Source organism: Mugil cephalus, chromosome 20, assembly GCF_022458985.1.
Source record: "Mugil cephalus isolate CIBA_MC_2020 chromosome 20, CIBA_Mcephalus_1.1, whole genome shotgun sequence".
Lineage (NCBI taxonomy): Eukaryota > Metazoa > Chordata > Actinopteri > Mugiliformes > Mugilidae > Mugil > Mugil cephalus.
In genome coordinates this window covers 14,550,775-14,572,065 of record NC_061789.1, presented here as the reverse complement: position 1 = coordinate 14,572,065, position 21,291 = coordinate 14,550,775, and the positions used below count along the sequence as shown (strand labels likewise).

At 43.7% G+C, this 21,291-nt stretch overlaps 1 protein-coding gene across 5 annotated transcripts in view; it reads right to left on the bottom strand.

Moving 5' to 3' along the window:
- The window catches only part of LOC124997505 (RNA binding protein fox-1 homolog 3-like), a 344,102-nt gene that overhangs the window by 153,323 nt on the left and 169,488 nt on the right, over positions 1-21,291 (bottom strand). For all 5 annotated transcript variants that reach the window (XM_047571256.1, XM_047571253.1, XM_047571257.1 and 2 more), the window contains exon 5: positions 16,722-16,838. In XM_047571256.1, the coding sequence (XP_047427212.1) occupies positions 16,722-16,743 (22 nt within the window). In that variant the 5' untranslated portion in view covers positions 16,744-16,838. The remainder of the gene's footprint in view (positions 1-16,721; positions 16,839-21,291) is intronic.

Genomic DNA, 21,291 nt, shown 5'->3' with positions numbered 1-21,291 from the left:
GGCACACCAGGAACCTGCTGAAAGCCAGGATAAAACCAGGGACCTACAGTCTGAGACTCTCCCAATTGAGAATTTTGGCCATGAAAAAATCACCTACTCATTAGAATGACTGGTACTTATGGTCTACAACTGTTTGACTAGGGTCAGGAAATGAAGAAGTAATTTGTTCCAGTCTTCCTTGCAATATCTGTTTAAAACTTTGAAACAGTCCAATTTAACCCCGGTTATATATATATTCTCCCTTGTACTTGTCTGTTACTAAACCTAACCAAGTCGTTTAGGTGCCTAAACAGAACCAAACTGCTACAGAAAACTAAAACAATAATAAAGAGGAAGTTCAGTTTTTAACTATGTGAAAAAGTGATGGTTGAACTCAGAACATAAACTCCTGCCACTCACTCTGAGAGCGGAAACTTTTAACATCACCTGTCTGCAAATTTTTCATGGTTGCCGTCGTACATTTCATTTCATTAGCAATTAACATGTTTTATCAGGATGAGGATGTGCTAGTTTTTTTTCTATGACCGGAACTTTTGTATCTTGTGCAAACATTATGTTTTAATGAATAGCTGTGATTATAAACCCAACACTGATACCAGCCAAGCTACAAGAATTAGAACTGAATGTTGAATGCAAGCATCTTCCTTATGGTATACGTCCAGCAATGTAAAAGCTTCAGCCACTGTCCACATATTTTGATTAATCTAACACAACTAGTTTCCACTGGCAGGAGAAGTAGAAGTAGGAGAATAACATAATCTTGTGACAATTCAATGTTCTCCTTGGAAACCTTTAGACCTTGCATTTGTGTTGTTACTTAGACATGTGCCACCCACCTAGATCAAACCAGGCACTCCCCACCCCATAGCAACGACAGTCCTTGATGACAGCAGCCATCCTCAAAAGGATTCAGTCTGACACAGACACACAAACAAAACCATTTAGGAACAAGTCAAAAAACATAAAAAAAACGAAAAACGTATCTGTGGGATGAACTGGAACTACACAATATTAGGGAGGTGGTCATAATGTTATGCATGATTGGTGTATGCAATGATTTATTAATGTTAAAATGTTAATAGCACATGCTGTTAATGTTTGAGATCACAGTTTTTTTACATCATCTTAATAAAGGACCAAAACAAGACACTTGAATCTCAGCGTACCGTTAAACTCTACATGATGAGAAACATTCAATTCAATAGACGCCTCGAGCCAAGGTCTTGTGCCCGTCACTTGGCAACCAAGCCAAATACTAAATTCTTCAAATGCCGCGTGTCAATAGAATCGCCTTTGAGCACTATTGACATACAGTTAGCTTTTCAAGTATTCACAGAGGCTATTTAGAGGGCAATAATTGCATTGTATGGATCTCTGTTCGTTCAATGAATTCATTGAGTGGATTGATACATTCAATATGTGGATGATGCATTTAGTGATTAATGCAAAATCTATCATATGTGCTACCCGTCGATCAGTGGGTTGTTTTTGCACCAAGCAAAAATAGACTTTGGGTTTATGCTTTTTTCTATCGTGTCATGCAATTTTGTCACCGGTAGTCCTGCGCATGTCTGATTTCTAACCCTCCGCCATGCACAATAGGCAGAAGGAGAAAAGAAGAAAGAAAATGAAGTAGCACACATTATATTGATTGTACACATATGTTAAGGCAGGTGCGACAGGAACGACTCTCAGCACGTGCAGATGACTCATTCTGCTGAAAATGAAAGCCATCAGTGTTCTTCTCATTTCAATTGCCCGACCATATAATCTGTGTTGATTTTGCTCCCCGTTCACGCTGCAACAAACGCCTGACAATCCAGCGAGACGTGTTGCATCCCCGTTAGCTCTTCTGACATTTGAACTGCGGCTCTGAGGCGAATTTGATGGTGCACACAAGTTCCCTTTGACCACATCAACAAACGGCGCGCTCCTCTAACTGTAACCGCTCCGCAATTACCAGCTTAGATCGACCCAGTTAATAAAACAGTCCATTTGATCTGGTGAACCCGTTCGTGTTTTGGCTCCGAGCTACAGTGCGTGTTGTTGATGTCGTGATCAGATGTATCGAGGCAGACACCTGACATGCTGGTGTTACTTTCGCAGCAGCTGTCACTGCGGCCTGTCAGTGATTGACTCGCACCAGATTTGCTTTCAGATTAATATTTCATCTCTCACTTAATAGAAAAACAGATGTTCTGCAACCGTGTACACTGGGAAATAAGCTGGTGGTAATGTATGCATTACTTACAGCCAGCTAACTAAATTTAGAATGAAATATGCATCTGACAGATGCCTCACAATCAAGTTCCAAAAGCCTATAATGGGATATCGACAGATTTCATTTATGCAGGGCAGACTGACCTCATTGGGGGAACTAATAAAACTTTTGGTACATTCAACCGGAAAGATGCCCTGGCTGTATTTCAGTCTTAGGCGGCTCTCTGGGTGCCCTTTAAAGCATTGACCTCTTCACAGAGTGAGGGCTCCTATGTGATTAATACTGCTAGGCATTTATTGGCACGCAAGGCACTTTTACCAATAGGTCACCTGCTTGACCTCAGAGCGAGCACGGAGATCGAAACCAAGTGGACAGGAAACTATATGGCTTAAGGTGGTAACAACAGGCAAAATACTAAAAAGGCATCTCAAACTCATAACCATCCCACACATATAAAGCTATTTGGGCAAACACACACACACACACACACACTTGCACACACAGATCCTTAGTCTCTATCACATTCTCCAAGACCCACCCACACAACACACACAGCCCGGGGCATAAAAGGTTTCTGCGGCCAGAACACAAACAAACTCATTTGTAACCTGCCACGACACACTCCAACACACACACGCACGCACGCACACACAACAGAAAAAGCCAAGTAACATTATCCCCCCGCGCAGCTAGATGGATCAGACTGTTTATCAGAGGCTCTCCACCAGCACACTGTAAGAAGGATCATAATGTCAGCAATCGATTCCATGACAATCAATATAGATACCTATTCAGATATCTATTGATGCAATTTAACAAGGATATTAGTCGGCGCTCAGGTAAATGTCAGGAGTTCTGCTAAACAGCGCGTGGGTCAGACCTGAACTGAGAGGCGCTTAAATGACACCGAGCAGTTACATAAAGTTAACTTAAGTGAGCTAAAATAGGGCTCAACGATAAAAAAAAAATACGTTTTTTTTTTTTTTTTTTCCCTGTATCAGGTCAACAAGCTTCTTAAAATAGGAGACAATTTGTCTTACATAAAGCAAGGATAGATGGAGCATCAGAACGAGAATAACAAGAGGCCAGGAAATAGCGACGCACCGCAACAACAAATGCACGCTCTGGTTTATCAGCAGTAAATAGCCAGTGCCATGTTTCCGCGCTCCTTAATCATACTGATGCACGTACGCAAACACGACGTAATGCACACACACACACACACACGGATTCCTCTCCTCTATCTTCCACAAGCAGTGGGAAAACGCGCACGCGCGCCCCATTCGCACATATTTTCCGAGACCAAAGGAAGAGCTGACTGCAACATTTTTCTCCACTTCAAAAAAGTAGCCAGTGTCAAAATGATAAATGAGGGATCATGGGGGAGAGCGTGCATACTTACATTAGACTGCACAAGAGCTTCAAGAGCTGCAGCCGCGCCGGCGAACGCCGCTTTTTCACATGGTTTTCGGCGTCGCGTCCGGGCTCTTGTTATTACACAGAAGGAGTCAACATGCAAATTACATGCCACGGCAGTGATTAGCAGCGCGGAATTACCATCAACGCGCAGAAACATCTTGAACACAACAGGCGCGCGGGGTGTGTGACCTGACATTACCAGCGACTGGATGGGGGAAATGTTGTGTTCCTTATACAGGTGTTGGCTGGTAAAAGGTTGATTGCTAATTTCCCGAAGGTGAGCGCGGCTCGCAGATGTGTGTGGAGAACATCTGAAAGGCCTTCAGACTGCTGATGCAGGGCGGCGTGGGGATATTTTCAAACATCATTTATAACATCATTCCGGCATCAGTTACAAAATGGTGGCGGGAAGATTGATGGGAGGCGAGGGCTGGTTAATATGCGTGATTGGAATGATACACAAAGCAGGCTGTTTGCTGTTGTGAGGGTGACGGCACAGAAAATGAAAAGACAAGCTCCCGGATTTACAGGATCAACATTAATTCCAATACAGCAGATATCGACATGTAAGCATTTCTGTCAGTCTGAGGTTTAATGGAATATTTACAAATCTGCATATAGAAACTAATTTGTTCTGCATTCCTTTTTTTTTTTTTTTTAAGTTCATCTTGTATATCGCTACGTAATCACTTCTTCATCTTTTACCCCTTACTTTAAAGCAAGGACTTTAGCCCGCACATGGCTTGCTCGCAACGATACTACAGCGCTTTTCCAGATAACAAAAGAAAGGAAAACCCTTGGAAAGTTACTGCACGGGCACTGCCCAGCACACCCTCGGATCAATTACAATGTAATTACAATAGCAGACAGAAATACAACCTGGGTCTGTGCTCTGTCTGCACTGATAACTGATAGATAAGCACCTGAGGGATGGCTGAGAGAAGCACCTGGCCAGAAACACATCTCAATGCTGTCAATAAATTACTCTGCTGGGACCGTTCTTTCCTGGGTAAGGCTACACGATCGGCGGGTAGCAGCCACATCCCAGCCTCCTGTGCAGTCCATCTAGATGTCCGCTGGGAAACACAATAGAGGAAGGAAAGAAAGGGGAAGAAAAGAAAAAAAAAACAAAAAAAAAACAGCAGTTTCGGGTACTGCGGCACCATTCCCCGAGCCCTTCAGTTACCCTGCGAGTCGGCGCAATTTCAAAACTCCGATCAGCTTTCTTGCCTTATCGAAATGCACTCAGAGCTAAGGCGTGTGACACCGATGCAGATGTGCAGTCAAAGGGATGCGTGGAAGAGCAAATTTCACTTCAGAGAGCGCACAAAGACAAAGAGATCAGCGATAAGACAGAGAAGTGCACCCATATCGACTGCTGTCAGTTAGGAGCATGTTAAGGAGTGTATTAAGGATTAGAGGGGATTAGTCATATCAGATCACTAGAGGGTTATCAGTGGTCGCAGCTCCACAATGAGGAGGCCGGGAGCCACTCTGAAACAAGCACCTCGCCATCCTCGTATAAGTCTTAATATTAACCCATTAAGCCGGACGATTTATGAGTTTGGAGAAACAATTAAGCCTGTGATTTTTATTAGGAGCTTGATTGAGTGCCTCCTCCCCGGTGTCCCGGCACTACCAAAGTTTACCCCCTCCAGAGAGCGGCGGCCCGCTCCAAATATTACCGTGATTTAAGATGCAAAACCGACGCACATTAAAACAGCTCAGAGCTTATTCCACGCGCGCTTCCACACAAAACCAATTTAGTTTCCATTGATCGCTTTTCAAGCAATTAGATTTCCATTGATGGAAAAAGTAGAGGCTGCTTGTATGAGACGGGGAGGGTCAGTGGTTGGGCAATGTGATTTGCACGTTTATTCAGGCCGTTTGACCACCTCCACTAACCTCTGACAGATCCCTGGCTCCCTCCCTCCTCCCCCCTCAACCCCTTCCTCGTCCCCACTTTCCGGACAACAAATAATTCACCCAGCATGAAAAAAAAAAAAAAAAATGCCTGGCGTCAGATTATATATCCGTCTTTATTTCCGATATTGCCTCTTTGTTTCTGCAAACTTGGCTGATTTTCTAAATTGTGGAGTATTGACTGTTTCAGAGCCTGACCAAGCGAGTCTGATGTAACACATTGGAGGTAATGATATCCCAGCGACGGGAGAGGCAGTGGCTGGGGCAGCACTGGACGATGGCCAGGCCCTGTAACCATTAGTCTCCTCAGGAGCCGGAGTCTGTTCTGTTCCAGCGTGGCAGGACCTAGCCATCAGCACAAACGGTAACCCAACTCAACCAGTGAAACCACCAAGAACCCCTCCCATGCGCCCCGCCACAGACAGAGATGCCATCAGGACTCGCTTCCTTTCATAAAAAAAAAAAAACCAAGGTCACTCCTCGTCTTTCTGGCAAAAACCCTCCGACGCGCTTAATCCTAAACTGTCACGCGGCGGAGGCTTTTAAAAGCGAACGATTACATATTCAAAAACCGTTGCAAAGGTGAAAGGCTGAGAAGTGGATTCAAGGTATAAAATAGGAACACTGAATGCCATTAATGTAAAAGTAGGGAGTAATTCCCAGCATGCTCCCAGAGGAAATCCACCTATCACCGGCACCGAGGGATTTTGACAAATGCCTTTCTCAACACCAGCAAAGGAGACAAATGTTACATTTAAACAGAAATACTTAATTTCCGCTTTTGGTGACTTGCAGCAGATATCATTAATCAACAGAGGCCTACCACGCTCAGTGAGCCTGCTAAGAACCAGATGATCGCCTTCCTCCACTCAATCCATCAAGTATGATTGGAGAAAGAAAAGGTTCAAAAATTTTGAGTTGCACCCACGCAGGAAGAGTAATTACCCTTGTGCCAGTCGCTGAGGTGTTCCTGTGACACCTCGACCCTCTGTTTATCATGCACCAGATTACTCATGGGGGTGTCAGTGCGGCGTGACAGAAGCAGCACCTCCACCTATGTTCTCCTCACTCACTGCGCTGGAGGGAGACAAATATGACGTACGAGCGTCCGGAACTTTTAACGAGTAAACTTATTTTGGGATCTGGAAAACATAATGCCCTTCGTGTTCAGAGGAAATCTGAGGACACCGGGGTCCCGAGTTTGAAGGATGGCATCTCTATCCCATCTAAAAAAAAAAAAAAAGAAACAATCTGTTGATTTTTGTTATTATCTTCCGTTGTCACGTCAACCAATTGTTGTGCGTCGGGCGTATTACTCACTGCCTACTTTATGATAATATGCATTGAAGCCGATTTTTTAGAGGTGCTACGTGGCTCACTTTGAATGTTAATGCATCATTGTCAAAATAATTGTGATACATTTGTTTACCTCACTAGTAAACAAATGAGACCATTACAGCGGCTGCCGCTGAAAGTGTTTGTGGTAGTGGTTCTAAAAGTTTGAGCCACAGTACTCCCTGGTGTTCTTTACAGAAAAGCGGATTAATCAAACTCTGCGAGAAGGACTTAAAGTTTTGCCTCTATTTATGCTGATGGACCAGTTTAATACCATTATCTGTAATAAATTATAACATTAACAAACTCATAAAATTACAAATTACGGGCAGTGGCAAACTAGAAACCACTGATGTGGTTTATTATAGTAAAATGTGTTCATTTACGCAGCATAATCAAAAGAGAAGAGATAAACATAAACACTAGTTAGTCTTTAAGTTCCACGTTGTTGTTTTATAGAATAAAAAAAAAATGGTGCATAGAAGTAGTGGATGCAATGTAACCCGAACAGAGCTAAATGTCTGAGCTCACATGAAACAACAGCTCGTCTTTGTAGAGAGGGACAAAACTGACAAACCCTAAATGAACACATGGCTACAAAATATTCCAATATATAAAAAAAAAAAAAAAAAAAAAAATCAGACATTTATAAATTTAAATATGTGACATAAATTGTTATTTGAGTTTTACTTGCTTTTGTATATACAGTCCCTTCAGAGCAATCATGAAGCAGAAAAACATAAAGGAATGTTCCATATTCAAAGAGTTTCATCTAAATATACATGTCGTGTCGAGTTGATGGTGTTTAAAATGATGTTAATATTAGTTAATGACACCGGGATTTTGTAAAAAGAAGATTAAAATGAAAATGGGGACAAACAGTTAATGAATGTTAGTAGAAAGTAGCTACACATTTCACTAAAAGTGGAACATTTTAAAATACAGTTTTGGCCTATTTGCTGAAATTTTAAATAAATGATTGTTTTTGGTAGTTAAAAAAAAAATAAAAATAATAATAATTATATGTGCAGCACTCTGTTTGGATCCGGCTGCCAATTTTCTCAGTGGTGTTTCTGGTAATAACAATGATTTCTTAAAATGAAGGTGGTGATATTTCACTGATGTTAAAATGCTACATGCAGCGCCGTTAATGAATTTCGAAACAACGAGGAAGCTGGTGTTTAAACAGGGTGAACAAACTCTAAAATGTCAGAGGAAGAGGAGAGTCAGATGAGGACGGACATGCAGAGGCAATAACAGTAAAGCAAACAGGCTACTGCCTTTGCACCGCTGCTCCTCGCCTCCCTAGTGATACATGCCAGAGATAACAGCTTAATTTCAACCTCAGCACTTTTACTGCACTGTCCAAGGCATTCACTGCATCAATGTATCAATGTAGCGCCATGCTAGTCACTCGCCACTGCGACAACTCACAATTTTTTCTATGATGGAAGCTTTCAGAAAGGTGCCGCGATTTAGCTCACACACAAGCCGCCCTCCTCTGATGGCTTTGGTCTTTGGAGACTCTGCTGGCTGTTTGTTTCTCGGAGAACAGGTCACAGGGCAGACTTTTGATTGAATCCCCCACACTGTGACGAGCGAAGGGGGCGGAATCGCTCTTGATTTTGCTGCAGAGGCTCTTCCCTCCGCAAAACATTTCCTCCTTCACTTTGAAAAGCAGGTGCTGGAGCTGCTTCAACCCTCCGAGAGGGAGAAAAAAAAAAAAAAAGTAAAATAAAATAAAAAATAACAACATGAAGAAGAAGCAACACGAGCAGCCGGAGATTCTGTGGCTGAAGAGCACCGCTGTCTGAGGCCAGTATATCTTGCCAGAAAGAAGTTTTTGTTGTTGTTGTTGTTTTTTTTTAACATTTAATGAGAAAGACCAGATCTACAAAAATATATGTTATGTACTTCAATCAAAAAATAATGAGCATATACTTCAAAAATCTATATACTTAAAAAAAAAAGTTCATTTTTCCTTCTTTGACTGCTGCATAACTTAAAATTATAAATATTAGGTAGCAGACTTCAATGCTTTCTTTTTATTTATTTTTTATTTGAATCAATATCGCCAAAAGAGAGAAAGAAGAAACTAGTGAGAAGTTGGTTAAAGGGCCTCAGTGGCGCGATTCATCTGAAGAAAGGATTTATAAAGACACGACTCCGCTGAGAGTCGACACGTCGGGTCCCTGATCACACGTCGCATAAACATGCGATTTCGCTAAATCGTTGACGTCGCTGAAGCTTCAGCTTCCCGTCTGTCGTTGGCAGACATATTTAAAGAGCGCTAAAACAGATCGCATTCATTGCGAGTCCTCTGTATAGTCACATTCATTCTTATGCTTCCGGTGTAGCGGGGGATCGTGCTCCACGCTGGCTGGGATTTCCTCCGAACGCTCAGTTCTACGGAGCGTTGACCCCGCGTGGCTCCGCTGACGTGGTGAGCATCCCAGACTGTTATTAACACTGACGTAGAGGAGGCCAGACCCAGGCGGCCCGGGGTGCCGAGGCCAATGAGGAACGCGGTCTCCAGAGGAGATCCACCTTGTTGGGGCGTCATGGTGAGAAAGCGGCCACATCGCGCGTCGCCCCCATTCCCCCCCTCCCCCTCCTCCATCTGCAGGGGGTCGTGAAGGGCAGCGTTTAAAAGGGCAAACATGAATCGAACAAAGAATATGCTTTGTAGCACATTTCTCTGTCCTCCGTTAAAAAAAGAAATAAATATATATTTGCTTACTGCTGCTGGATTGTTGAGATGCGATACCACAGGGCCTTATTTCAAACACAGGGACGCCTTTTTCTTTTTTTTTTTCTCTGTGACTAGAAATGACATGCTCTTCTCAGCGCCTCCTATGCTTGCTGTCCTCTGTTATGACAGCAGATCCTCTCACTTAGTGCAATGCATCTCCACATGAGTAATGATCTCGTGACTCAAAAATAACACAGCTATTCTACACTTTCACATAAAGGAGAGGCATAGCTTCTCCGTGCAGGCATGTCTCCTGTTATCCATAGGGAAGGCGAAATGAAATGTGCTTTTTATCATGTGTCATGAACACTCGTCATGCCTTCCCTCCCCCCCTCCCCCCCCTTTCTTTCATATCCACACCGAACCTCCCGTCAAAAAAAAGATTGGCAAATGTTGCAATTACGTGCCGAGTATCTGCTCCTTACATGGCTCGAGGCTCGGAGCAGTCCCGGGCCTGATATTTCAGCTTTATCATATTTTAGTTTTATTTGAGGACGGTGGCAGCACCGTGCCTCCAGTCAGCCATAATTGAAATGAGGGAAGGAAGATGTAGAGGCTGTGTGCCCCACTCCTTGTAATCAAGCCCTTAGTCCTGTGTGCTTTGCCATTTTTCAAAGTGAAATATCCTCACAATCTTTATAGTAATATGCAGCAAGTCCTGTTCATGCCTTAGCCTGTGGGTAATTAGGCATGAGGAAGTGTACTTTTTACATGCACAAGGGCCATGCATTAAGAATGCTGAGGCCACAAACCGAGCCTCGGATGCTGCGAGTCCACTGGAAGCGTTCGATTAAATACATGATCACATTTATAACGACGTAAGCCTGGTTTGTTACTAATTTATTATTCTTTCTGTAGCGGCCGCGTCATCAGTATTCAACAAGCGCCGCTATCTGTTTCCCCACACAGGCCGCGTGGGCTGTGAGACTCGTGTGCGTCGGGGAGCCGAATAGTGAAAAAGTGAAGCCGGGGGGACTGATGGAGAAGTTGATGTATGATCCCTGGTGGCTGAGCTTGTTTGAAGCGTGGCGTTGGGCAGGTGATTCGGAGGCGCCGGCTCTTTAAACAGCGTAATGAGCCAGAGAGGACGCTGCAACCCCCTCCCCCTCCCCTCCCCTCCCCTCCCCACCGTATCCATCCCCTCTCCCTTCCCCACTGTCACCCCCGACAACCACAGCAACAGCTCAGGAACGCTGTTTATCGATACCTCCACTGTGACTATCGCTACAAAGTCAGAAAATGTGATGTTTGAAGCAGCGACGATTAATAATCAATCACTGAAATCAAGATATGCGAGATGCTAAGTAGGACACGGCGAAAAAAAAACTCACAGTTGGCGCCACCTCTAGAGCTTTTAGCCTCTTTTATCTCATTGTTTCGCTCTCACATTCACTGGTTCAGTCGCTTTTGCACCTTGTTCGTCATCGCTGCTTTATAAAATGACAATATGTTACGTCCCTGCTGACAAAATAGGAAAACAAATAAGAATGCAGTTTTATATTTTACTGTTTAGTTTTCGTCTGGTTGGCCATTGCCTGTTATAAAACATAATCAAAATACCATGCAGAACAACTAAATTCAATATGGTGCGTCTCTTCCTTTAAAGCAGTTCAACAGTGTAATAAATGCTCAACAACTTAAGGTCTAAACTCATTACAAGGATCTAATGATCAAAAATGGCCCATTTGTCTTAATTTAGGTGACAGTGGTTGTTACTGGGTTGAACTTTAATGAGATTATTTAGCATATTTATTAATATAAAGATATTGATTCCCCCTTTCCTCTCCTTATATCCCACTTGCTCCGAAGGTCTCACACAGATCGGGGCCCTTAGCCTCGCAGTCTTTGGCTGCACTGCCGCTCCAACAGGTACGCGGAGCGGCGTCGCGTGCGCGGGTGTGAAGCACGACAAAGCGAAAGTTAGTGTGCATACAAAATGCGGTCCCATAAAAAAAGGATGACCGAGTGAAACAGGCGCTCATGCACAATTTACCTTGTGTCTGTTTGCAGACATATTTTTTGCAGCGCTTGAACACAACAGCAGCCGCGGCTCGAGGAGGAAACAAAGACGAGGGGGCACGTGGAGGAGAAGGATGGGCTACGAGGCTTCTGTGCAGCGTTTCATTGCCGCTGATAATATATAAATGCATGCACACATGGATGCTGCTCGTAAATGAATAAACACATACATCAATTTCAAAATCCAACACATTTGAATTTCAAATGCAGCGGCGGCTCCTTCTTCCCCCCCTTCTTCTCCTTTCTTTACGATATGTCTCATTTCTCTTGTGGAGATATAAAAGGAGAGGGCTGAGAGGAAAAATTAGAGGGCTGGGAGAACAAATGCTGTATGGAATTTGAGATTATGTATTTGGTTTGTGTGTTTCCCTCCTGTTTAAATCAAACGTGTGGGGGCCGCGTAGCCCTGGGCTTGTTGCTGGTGACAGTTTCAGTGTTTCTAGACTTCTCTCCTCCCCCTTTTCAACGACAGTCCTGAATTGAGAAGCGGGGTGGAACGGGGGTGTGGGCTTCTGGCGGAGGGTGAATTAAATAGTCACTCTCTCTCCCTTTCTCTCTCTTTCTCTCTCTCTCTCTCTCTTGCACTTTCTCTTTTTTTTTTTTCAGTGGCGTTTAAAATCAATTCATTCAGTGGACTGCTGACACAGCCCGGCCCAGAGAGCCCAGGATTTATGGCTCCCTCTAATGGGCATGCTCTGAACCAAAGCCCTGCCGTCAGCACAATCCTGCCAGCCACCCGTCCGCCCCACTCCCTCACTCCATCTAGCTTTTAAAGACGCAGGCATCCCCCCCTCTTCCTCCCTCTGCTCCTCCTCCTCCTCCTCCTCCTCCTCATCCTCCTCTTCCCATTTTCCTCGTCCCGTGGAAACAAACTCAGGGTCAATTTTAGAATTTTCAACATAAAGTGAAAGGAACTAAATGGTGTCACTGCGTGCTCTCACTGGGATCCAGACTGAATACTGCCTTGCTACCTAATTATAATCTAATTAGAATTCCATCTAATAATTAATATCTGCAGTATTTGCAATAGCTGCATTGCGTTGTTTGTTTGTTTTTGTTTTTTTCCAATTAAACTGTATTACGCTGTCAATTATAAAACACTCCCTTTTATTTTTTAGTAATGTGAGCAAATATTCGGTGTCAAAAACAGGACTACCTCACAGCAACCATGTAGGCTTGCTTCGTTTTAAAGCGGAGGATTGTGATTTCCAGAAGGAAGAGGGAACACAACGCTGCCGACTTCACTTCCCAACACAAATTTAATCTGGTTTTGGTCTTTTCTTAGAATCATTCAAATCTGAGCAAGTGTTGGTTCCCAGAGCAGTATATTATATCTCTCTATCCATTACCTTGTCTGACTAGTGGTGCTACCTAAGGTCTTTGGAGTGTATATATATTCATGTATTCATAACCAAGTCCGGTGTCACAGGATCTGAAACAATTTATGGTGTGAGACGAGGAAAAAAAAAAAAAAAAAAGAAAAGAAAAAAAAAGCGCGATTGAAAACACTCGCCTATGAACCCAGTCAGTGTAAAGATATATAAAAAGGATCATGGCCTGAATTGCAATGACAACATGAAGTCGCTCCAGTGCAACACTTGATTTGAGTGGGTTAGCCCGTCTCTCTCCGTCTGAGTGACTGTGTTTCTCTATCGTATTTATGTCTGTGCCGCTGTCTGTGTACACAAAATATGCTGGGCCACTCTTGACCCTGTTATATCCTCAGGCAACCTGGCAATTTGCAGACAAATGCAGACCTTTACTTCATCCTCAGAGCTGCTAACTTACATCCCTCTCCATATTCCGGCTCTGCTCCGCAGCCTGTCAAGGCGTTATGGGCCCTGAATTAGCCTCCCATTACAGCAAGGCTCCGGCTCCGCCTAAAGTTAACCATAACTGACCATTTGCCGTGGCTTCATTATAAAGCCATGCATGTAAAATCAAGTCATGGTCTCCGGCCGTCACATCCAATTTCAAAATACAATCCCCACGCCGCCGCCACCCCCCAGAATCTCTATCTTTCTCTCTTACTTAAGTTCAACCTTCTCCTTGTTTCATAAAATATGATCTGATTAAAATAGATTACACACCTTGTTAGCAGAGCGTTTCATATTTGATACAGTGGTGCTTTAAGACGGGCAACCTCCTTCATGATTCAAAGCGATTGTGGCCTTGTTCTCTGGCCTATTTGTTTAATAAGCTCTGCTACATCAGTGGGCCTTTTAAGTGAACACACTCCCCTGCAGCAAAGGCAAAAGATCAATACTCACACCTGTAAAATAATAATAATATTAAAAAAAAAGAAGAAAAAAATAGAATTACGCAGCAATCGCGGCCAAGGATTTTCTCCTTCTCAGGAACAAGAGGCAAGAAGAGCAGTAACAACGCCGCCGCACGAGAGGAAATCCCAAACAGGAAGCGTCTTTTATGCGCCGACCTGTGAGGAGAGCTACAGGTCAGCTGTGAAATATTCAGCTTAAACGAGAGCTTTTTCAAATTTCGCGATCATGTGAGGCCGCGATATGCAAATAGGATATTATAAACAGAAGGAAGAAAGGCAGAGTCTTCGAGGGTAAATGAATTCATTATAATCCTCACCTCATCTGCGCACTGATGGAAGACTTCTCCTGTAATCGCTGATGGGGGGGAACCTTCTACTGTACTGAGGGAGCTCGGATCTGGGAATAATTCTGGGTCATATCATCTTAAAATGAAAATAATACTCCCCCATTTGCCTTGAACCGAGTCCATGCAAGAGGGTGAAATCTAATACTGTGCTTGAGGAATGTAATTATCATTTAGTGGCTCTGTGAGCTGTGTTTGACAGGGCCTGAACTGCATGAAAAACTCATTTTCATTTTTCTTATTATATCATGATTATATAAACATTCTTAACCAGTGGCCACAGCAGCAGCAAATTATTGCAAATTAGCCCCATATTGCCAGTTTTTTAGAGGAGGCAAATGAACAAGCACTAGAACTCCAGTGTTTATTCCATAAATCAGCCGAACGCCGCACCTGTTGAGAATGTAAATAGCTGAGGCTATTTGATTAAACTCTTACATCAAAACATTTGAAGAGCTCTGTCTTTTTTTTTCATTCTCCTCTCTCTTTCCGTTGTTTCTCCCGCTGTTTTCTTCTCAGCGTTAAGTTTGTTCTCTCCGCCTACACCCGCTGACAGTGAAGTTTCAATGGCCGGTGACGGGGGAGACATAACACCCACTAGCTATACGTGGGGTCATGGGAGGTCCGTCATTACCAAGCCACAGTGGTGATCACGGCAATAATATAGAACTATAACCGAGCAATTAGACTAATGGAAAACGTCCCTATTTCTCCCGGTGTGCTGCAGCGAGACGCGCTGCAGGCCCCACGGGCCCCCCCTGGAGATGAGGCTGGAGATGTGAAGTGGAGAGGAGGTAATGGTGGTACCCATTGATCCTCGCTGCCACCTGCTATATGGCTCCGCGGAGAACGGGCTGGAAGGCAGAGGGCTTCATCTGGGGAGAGATCGCGCAAACTCCTGGGCTCTCAGACATATGGATAAGAGTCTTTTTCTAGTCTTCCGCTACTTAACCAGCGCACATTAGCAGAATATGGCCGGATAGGGGAGAGTAAGGCGCGCATACATGCAGCCTTTATCACAGTGAGAGCTCTTCCTCAAATTCTGGAGCACTTGGCTCCTCGTGCCTGAATAGAAATGTGAATCTCAGTCTAAAATATCTGGGAAGTATTCACAGAAGTGCCAAAAAGAAGCTGCTTTCACCTTTAACTGAGAGACGCGTCGAGCGGAGAATTATGGCTGTTGTACTTTAAGTTGAAGGAACTTATAAGGCAGCTCTGGTTCATTTTAACCTGGAAACCTCGTACTTGCCACCTCTGTAAATTAAATAAATGGAAAGCTATTCACGGCCTTATACGCTAAAAATGTGTATGTTGCCCTAGATCCAGGTCCCTATGCAGCTGGCTATTATATCAGTTTCAGGCAGCAACTTTTTGTGTTTACTTTGTGTTGAAGTTTACAGTGACTAATGTCCGGTTACAGGAAGTCCACGCTGCTTAGACAGAAACTCATTTAGGGTGAGTCCTCATTTCTAGAAATGTCCGGGAAAGTTTACCAGAATTAACCTTTAATCGCTCGGACGGACCTGACACCACACCCACGACCCGTATCACTTTCTGCTGACAACCCCCGCAGCACACTTCTACAGAACTGCTGCAATGTGAGGACGTAAACCACTAGAGGTCTGCAAGAGATAGACGATCACTTCCTGTTCCTGCACACACTACTTTACTTCACACGTTGCTTCATTTCCTTAAACCGTCATCATTGTATTTGTGCCTGCATTTACCTTGAATCGTCGTCAGCAGGTCGGTAAAAGCACTCGTTCTGTAATAGTTGTGGAGAGCACTGACCCGTCTGTGTTGAGGATTTTTGAAACGCAGGTGTGTGATCATTTGGTCTGAGTAAAAATTGAGCAAAGAGTATTTGCTGTTTAAGACGTATGGCCACATGAATAAAAAGAAATGGATCATACTGCTGAATAGGTAGCAGCGGCCGTGATAAAAATCACAGCCGTGTGCAACACTCAGCCCCTTTTTTCCATTTGCTAGAAACAGATAAGAACATCAGAGAAGATACACAAACCACAGCATGGTCAGAATGACGATGTTTACAATTCAAACCCATGTGCGTCTCTGTTCAGGAAAGGCTGTAGTTAAATCATCCCTATAGACCTTTATGCGTAAATGGTTTTCACAGTTTTATACATTAATTATGTACAAATGATGCATCAACATTTTGCTTGATTACATTTAAGGTTTTAACAGTTGTTGAGGTTTGTTGGGTGCCGCAGAAACACAACATTCAACTAAAGCCCTCAACTAAATATCACTCAATAATTCAAATAACCTTTTGATCTCCGGCTAAGGATGTAGCAGGAGCGGTTGTAAAGCAAGACACGGACACACAGAGAAGCTGCAAAGTGCACAAAACACAGAACACAAAAGAATAAAGACACGAGGGACTGAAAGGAGTTTGTCGAGTCTGACCTGCCCAGCTGGGGGTCTCCATGTACAGGTGAAGCCGGTCGGCCTGAAGCTGGTCACTCGACTCGCTGCTAGTGCTGCTGCTGCTGCTGCTGCTGCTGCCACAGGTGCTGATCAACCCTGCGAGAGAGGAAAAGCAGAACTCCTGTTAGGACTCACACAGAAAGACAGTGTGTTTGTGAATGAGTCAGCTATTACCTTAATAAAATGATAACTTAGAGAATTTGCACTTTCGGCTTAAACTACTTTGCAGCATTAAGGGAAACATGGTGTGGCATTTTATATATATATATATTTCTTTTTTTTTCTCCACTACATTTATTTGAAAGTAGATTTTCAACCAGACACAGTGGTATAAATACCATGTTACAAATTAAGCTCTTAGTACATTTTGCTGGTAGTGTGTGTGTTTGATTAAAGTTCTGCCTTTCTAGAAATGTGCTTGCAATGAACAGTTAACACACGCACGCACAAAAAAAAAATCGAAAAAAATAAAATAAAACTTGGACGTGTTTGAGTTTTCTTGAAGACATTTTACCGCTCATCCAAGAGGCTTCTTCAGCTGAACTGAAGGAGGAGCGGTGAATCCTCCTCATGAAAACAGAAGACTAACAATCTTCATAGAGTAACGGTTTCTAGGAGGAAGGGGCGAGGTGGTGATTGTTGATTGCACGTTTTCCTCAGGTACACGACCGATCTTGACAACAAGACTGTTCGATATATGAAAGAAAACCTCTCTGAATCTGGTAACCTTGCAGTTGTGTTTGGTGCATCAGGTTCTATTTAATTTTCAATATACACCAAGGCCTGTTTAAGTAGTAACTAATGTTTATGTCCATGTGCACACTACATCAACTTCAGCATGCGTTTGAATTCCACCTCGTTAAATGAACATATATGTCGGACACACGGGCCGTCCATATTGCGCGCACACACATATTGGAGCGTTACAGCATGTTTGTGCCTCAGCGTGAGTCTGCTCTCGCACACCGGGAGCTTTTCTGCTGACTTGTATCTTCGCAGGCCTCGGGTTGGCTGTAGCCCAGAAGCCCAGCCGGTGAACCGCAGAGAAAGCGCATTGATTTCATCCCAGCAGAAATCCCTTCTCCCGGTTCCCGCCTCCCTACCCCGCCCAGCACCTGATTAAGCGTTTGCGGGGAGCCATGCCAACACAATTTGTCATTTATCAAAAGTAATTAAAAGCAATTTCTTTTCTCTCGTTGATTGGGAATTGACTAATTGTTGAGTCGGTGAAAACGGGGGAATAAATAAAACAGGGAAGGATGAATTTTACATAAACTCGGAGGAAAACATAAACGCTGTAAAACGAGGGCCAGACATCTGGCTCTGTGATTCCTCTCTACATGATTACGGCTGCAAAACCCGAAACAGTTGTTTAGCACATTCTGATATACAGCCCATAGGCAGTAAATAATATATTAGAAACAGCATATTGACTAGCCGACTTAAAAGGGTGTTTTCACTTCATGTTGTGTGAACACAAGAGTGGGAGGAAAGTACAAACACTGGTTGGTTACTTGTTAACAGAAAATGAAAAACGCTGCTCCCACTTGTGCCGAAAGAGATATTTGAGTCTGAGAGAGGGGGAAAAAAATAAATAAATAAATAAAAACAACTGGATAGAAGGTGCAGAGAAGTGAGAGTGAGGAGCCGAAGCCATCCTACAGCAGAGGTTACAGTAGCTCTATCCAATGAAACCAAGCAATACCATTTCAACATTAACGGTAACAACCTCTGAATGCACCATTACCTTCTATAAGGGCAGAATGAAATGTCAGAATTGATTCGAGAGGGGAGGGTTGAGATATAAGTGGGCAGCTAAGGTGGCCATTTTGTTTCGGCGGCCCTTTATTTGGTGTCCCTGGATCATTAGCAGACGCCGGGGAGAGGAAAAAAAAAAAGAAAAAAGTTGGACGACCATGAAGGAGGTGTGGGTGGCCGTCACGCACGTCTCCGGTGACAACGTGTGAAACAGGGCAAAAACAAAAAAAAAAAAAGATAAGAAAAAAACAACACACAAAAGCAGAAATCAAAGACAAAAAAACAAAAAAAACAAAAAGAAGAATGGGCACACGGAAACGCCAGAGGAGTCGTTTAAATTTCCCACCACTTTGTAAATAACTTCAGCTGCACAAATACCTGGCTTCGCTCTGAGCAGGGAATAAAAATAAATAAATAAAAGCCAACAATTTATTCTCCGCCAACAAATGGAGCCGTTGCTTCAGTGAGAGGATTTGAATATCCCTTTGAAGGCTGCAGATGGACAAGCTATACTATCATTGCCTGGGAACACAGAAATAATTGGGCAACAGCGGGAGAGGCCCCTACATCTCTGCTGAGACCGAGCTCGGGGCATCTAATCGAACCCCTCATGTTCCTGTTTTTATTTTTGCTGTTTTTTTGTGTTTACATTCCCCATTTATCATAAAAAAACAATTACTCATGTCCCCTTACACGTATGGGTATTAATGTTCTAATTAGGCTTCTCCCCTCTAATCTTCCGCAGCGCAATCCGCGTGTTTGAACAACGCGTCGGACGCACTGGACGTGAACGCGGAATCAGGAGTCTTTTTGTACGCGCGCACCTTTCCCGGGGAGATATCTGACGGGAGAGGAAAAAGCCCGTCGTAGTTCGTCTATACGTGGGGATTTACGCCGGCTCAGTGAGCACGTGCGATTGTACACAGACTCGGCTCGACGTGCATTTTGAGGCAGACTAATCTCGCAAGCGCCGAAACAGATGTAGCTTAGGAAACTGACAACAAAGAAAAATAAATAAATAAAATAAAAAATCCCCCCCAAAAAACAAAGAAACTACCTCTGGCCAGCTCCTCTTATTCTTTTTGTGAAAGGCTATAGGTATGACAGCTTTAGAGGTATGAAATAATGTCGGTGAGAGCCTTGAGGAGCCCCTGCAGAGAGGCTGAGAGGGTCCTGTACTGCCTCAAGCAATAAGTGTTCTTCAAGGCTTTTCCTCAGAGCACTTTTACAAGAGCACAAATTAGGTGTAAGGAATGCTCGTGTCGGTGGCGCACCCAGCCAGCACGCAGAGGAAAGAGGGGAAAGGAGGAGAGAAAGAAAAAAAAAGGGGTGGGGGTGGGGGGGGGCGAGGGGGGCAGAAACTTGGATGACAGTGAGGAAACGGAGGGCGTCATAAAGTGCGGCAAATAAGCTCTCACTTTCAAACGTTTACGGCGGCTCAAATATCTGATGATACCTCTCATAGCTTTTAATCTTTAATGTGAAAAATTAATCATCCCATTCATTATTTTAATAGCTGTCATTTTTCTCTCCCCAAAGTGATGATTTATAACCATTAAGCCCTGCGTAGGCTTGTGTGAGAGGGATTTATCGTAATGTTTGCACCAGGTAGCCTCCAACCATATTTCATTACTCTGACAAGCCATTAAAATGCCCTGGTGATTAAACAACAGCTCTGAGGTCAGTGTGTAAAGCTGTTTCTTTACCCATGCCGGAGCGCTGCGGTTCAGCCATGCAGGCAGGGACCGGTAGCCTAACAAAGCCCTTTCCCCCCCCTCCCGGTTCCCTCCAGAGTGGCAATCGTAGTTATAGATCTCTATCTGTTGTGCTCTGTGAAGGCGACAGGGGCGGATGAGAGTAATGCACATGCACAGGAGCTCCAATGAAATAAAGTTAAGAATGGGGCTATTATGCCTCTTTTCCTCGGTGGTTTGACACTGTGATAACTGTGCACTTACAGGAAAAACTCTACCCTCAGATACTCTTATATCCATCCATCTGCGAGGCTCACTGTGTTCCTGCAGTTATTTTTGTGTTGTCATTTATCCCTCTGGTCTACCCACTTGTCTCCACTACTACTATTTCAGTTATTACTTCCCTGCCGACCCCAACATGCAGGGCTTTGTCTGGAGCACCTGGGGGCGGCATCATCGCTGGCTGACCCCAGCGTTTTGAGGAAAAGGAGTGTTACCAAACCGCAACCTTTTTTAGAACATATGATATAACAGAAAATGCCCGATGGAACCATTTGTAAGCAGGTTCTGAAGACTAAAAAAGACAAGCGTATATTTAGTAGGACATGGGCGCACCGAGTTTACTATCTGGAAATAGCACTGTTGCCTCTTCCGCATGGATTTCTGTAAGTTTCCCAATGTCTTTGTAGTATAGCTGTTGCAGTCCACAGTGTGTTACTCCTGACCTTTCATTCCATTTGATGTTTTCAACAGTTATATTTCTTGTTTAAATCAAGATGAATCCCCTTTGTGTAGACAGAAGACATCATCTAATACAGAACAATACACCAAGCAGGCAAAAACAAGGAACACTGTCTGTTTTGATAGCGATGAACGTGTTGGATTTGTGCGTGTGAAGGAGGATAGTTGGAAAATTGTCAGTTCAAATCAGCTGAGAATTAGCATGCGAAAGAACAGCCTCCAATACACAATAGATTCGTCGTTAATCCCGGAGGACGGGGCTGAATTAACAGCAGGTCGGGGAGCCGGGGGAGGGTTTAACTCCCTCACATATATGTTCATGTCTAATGTCCTGAGCCCAATGAGCTGGATTGATC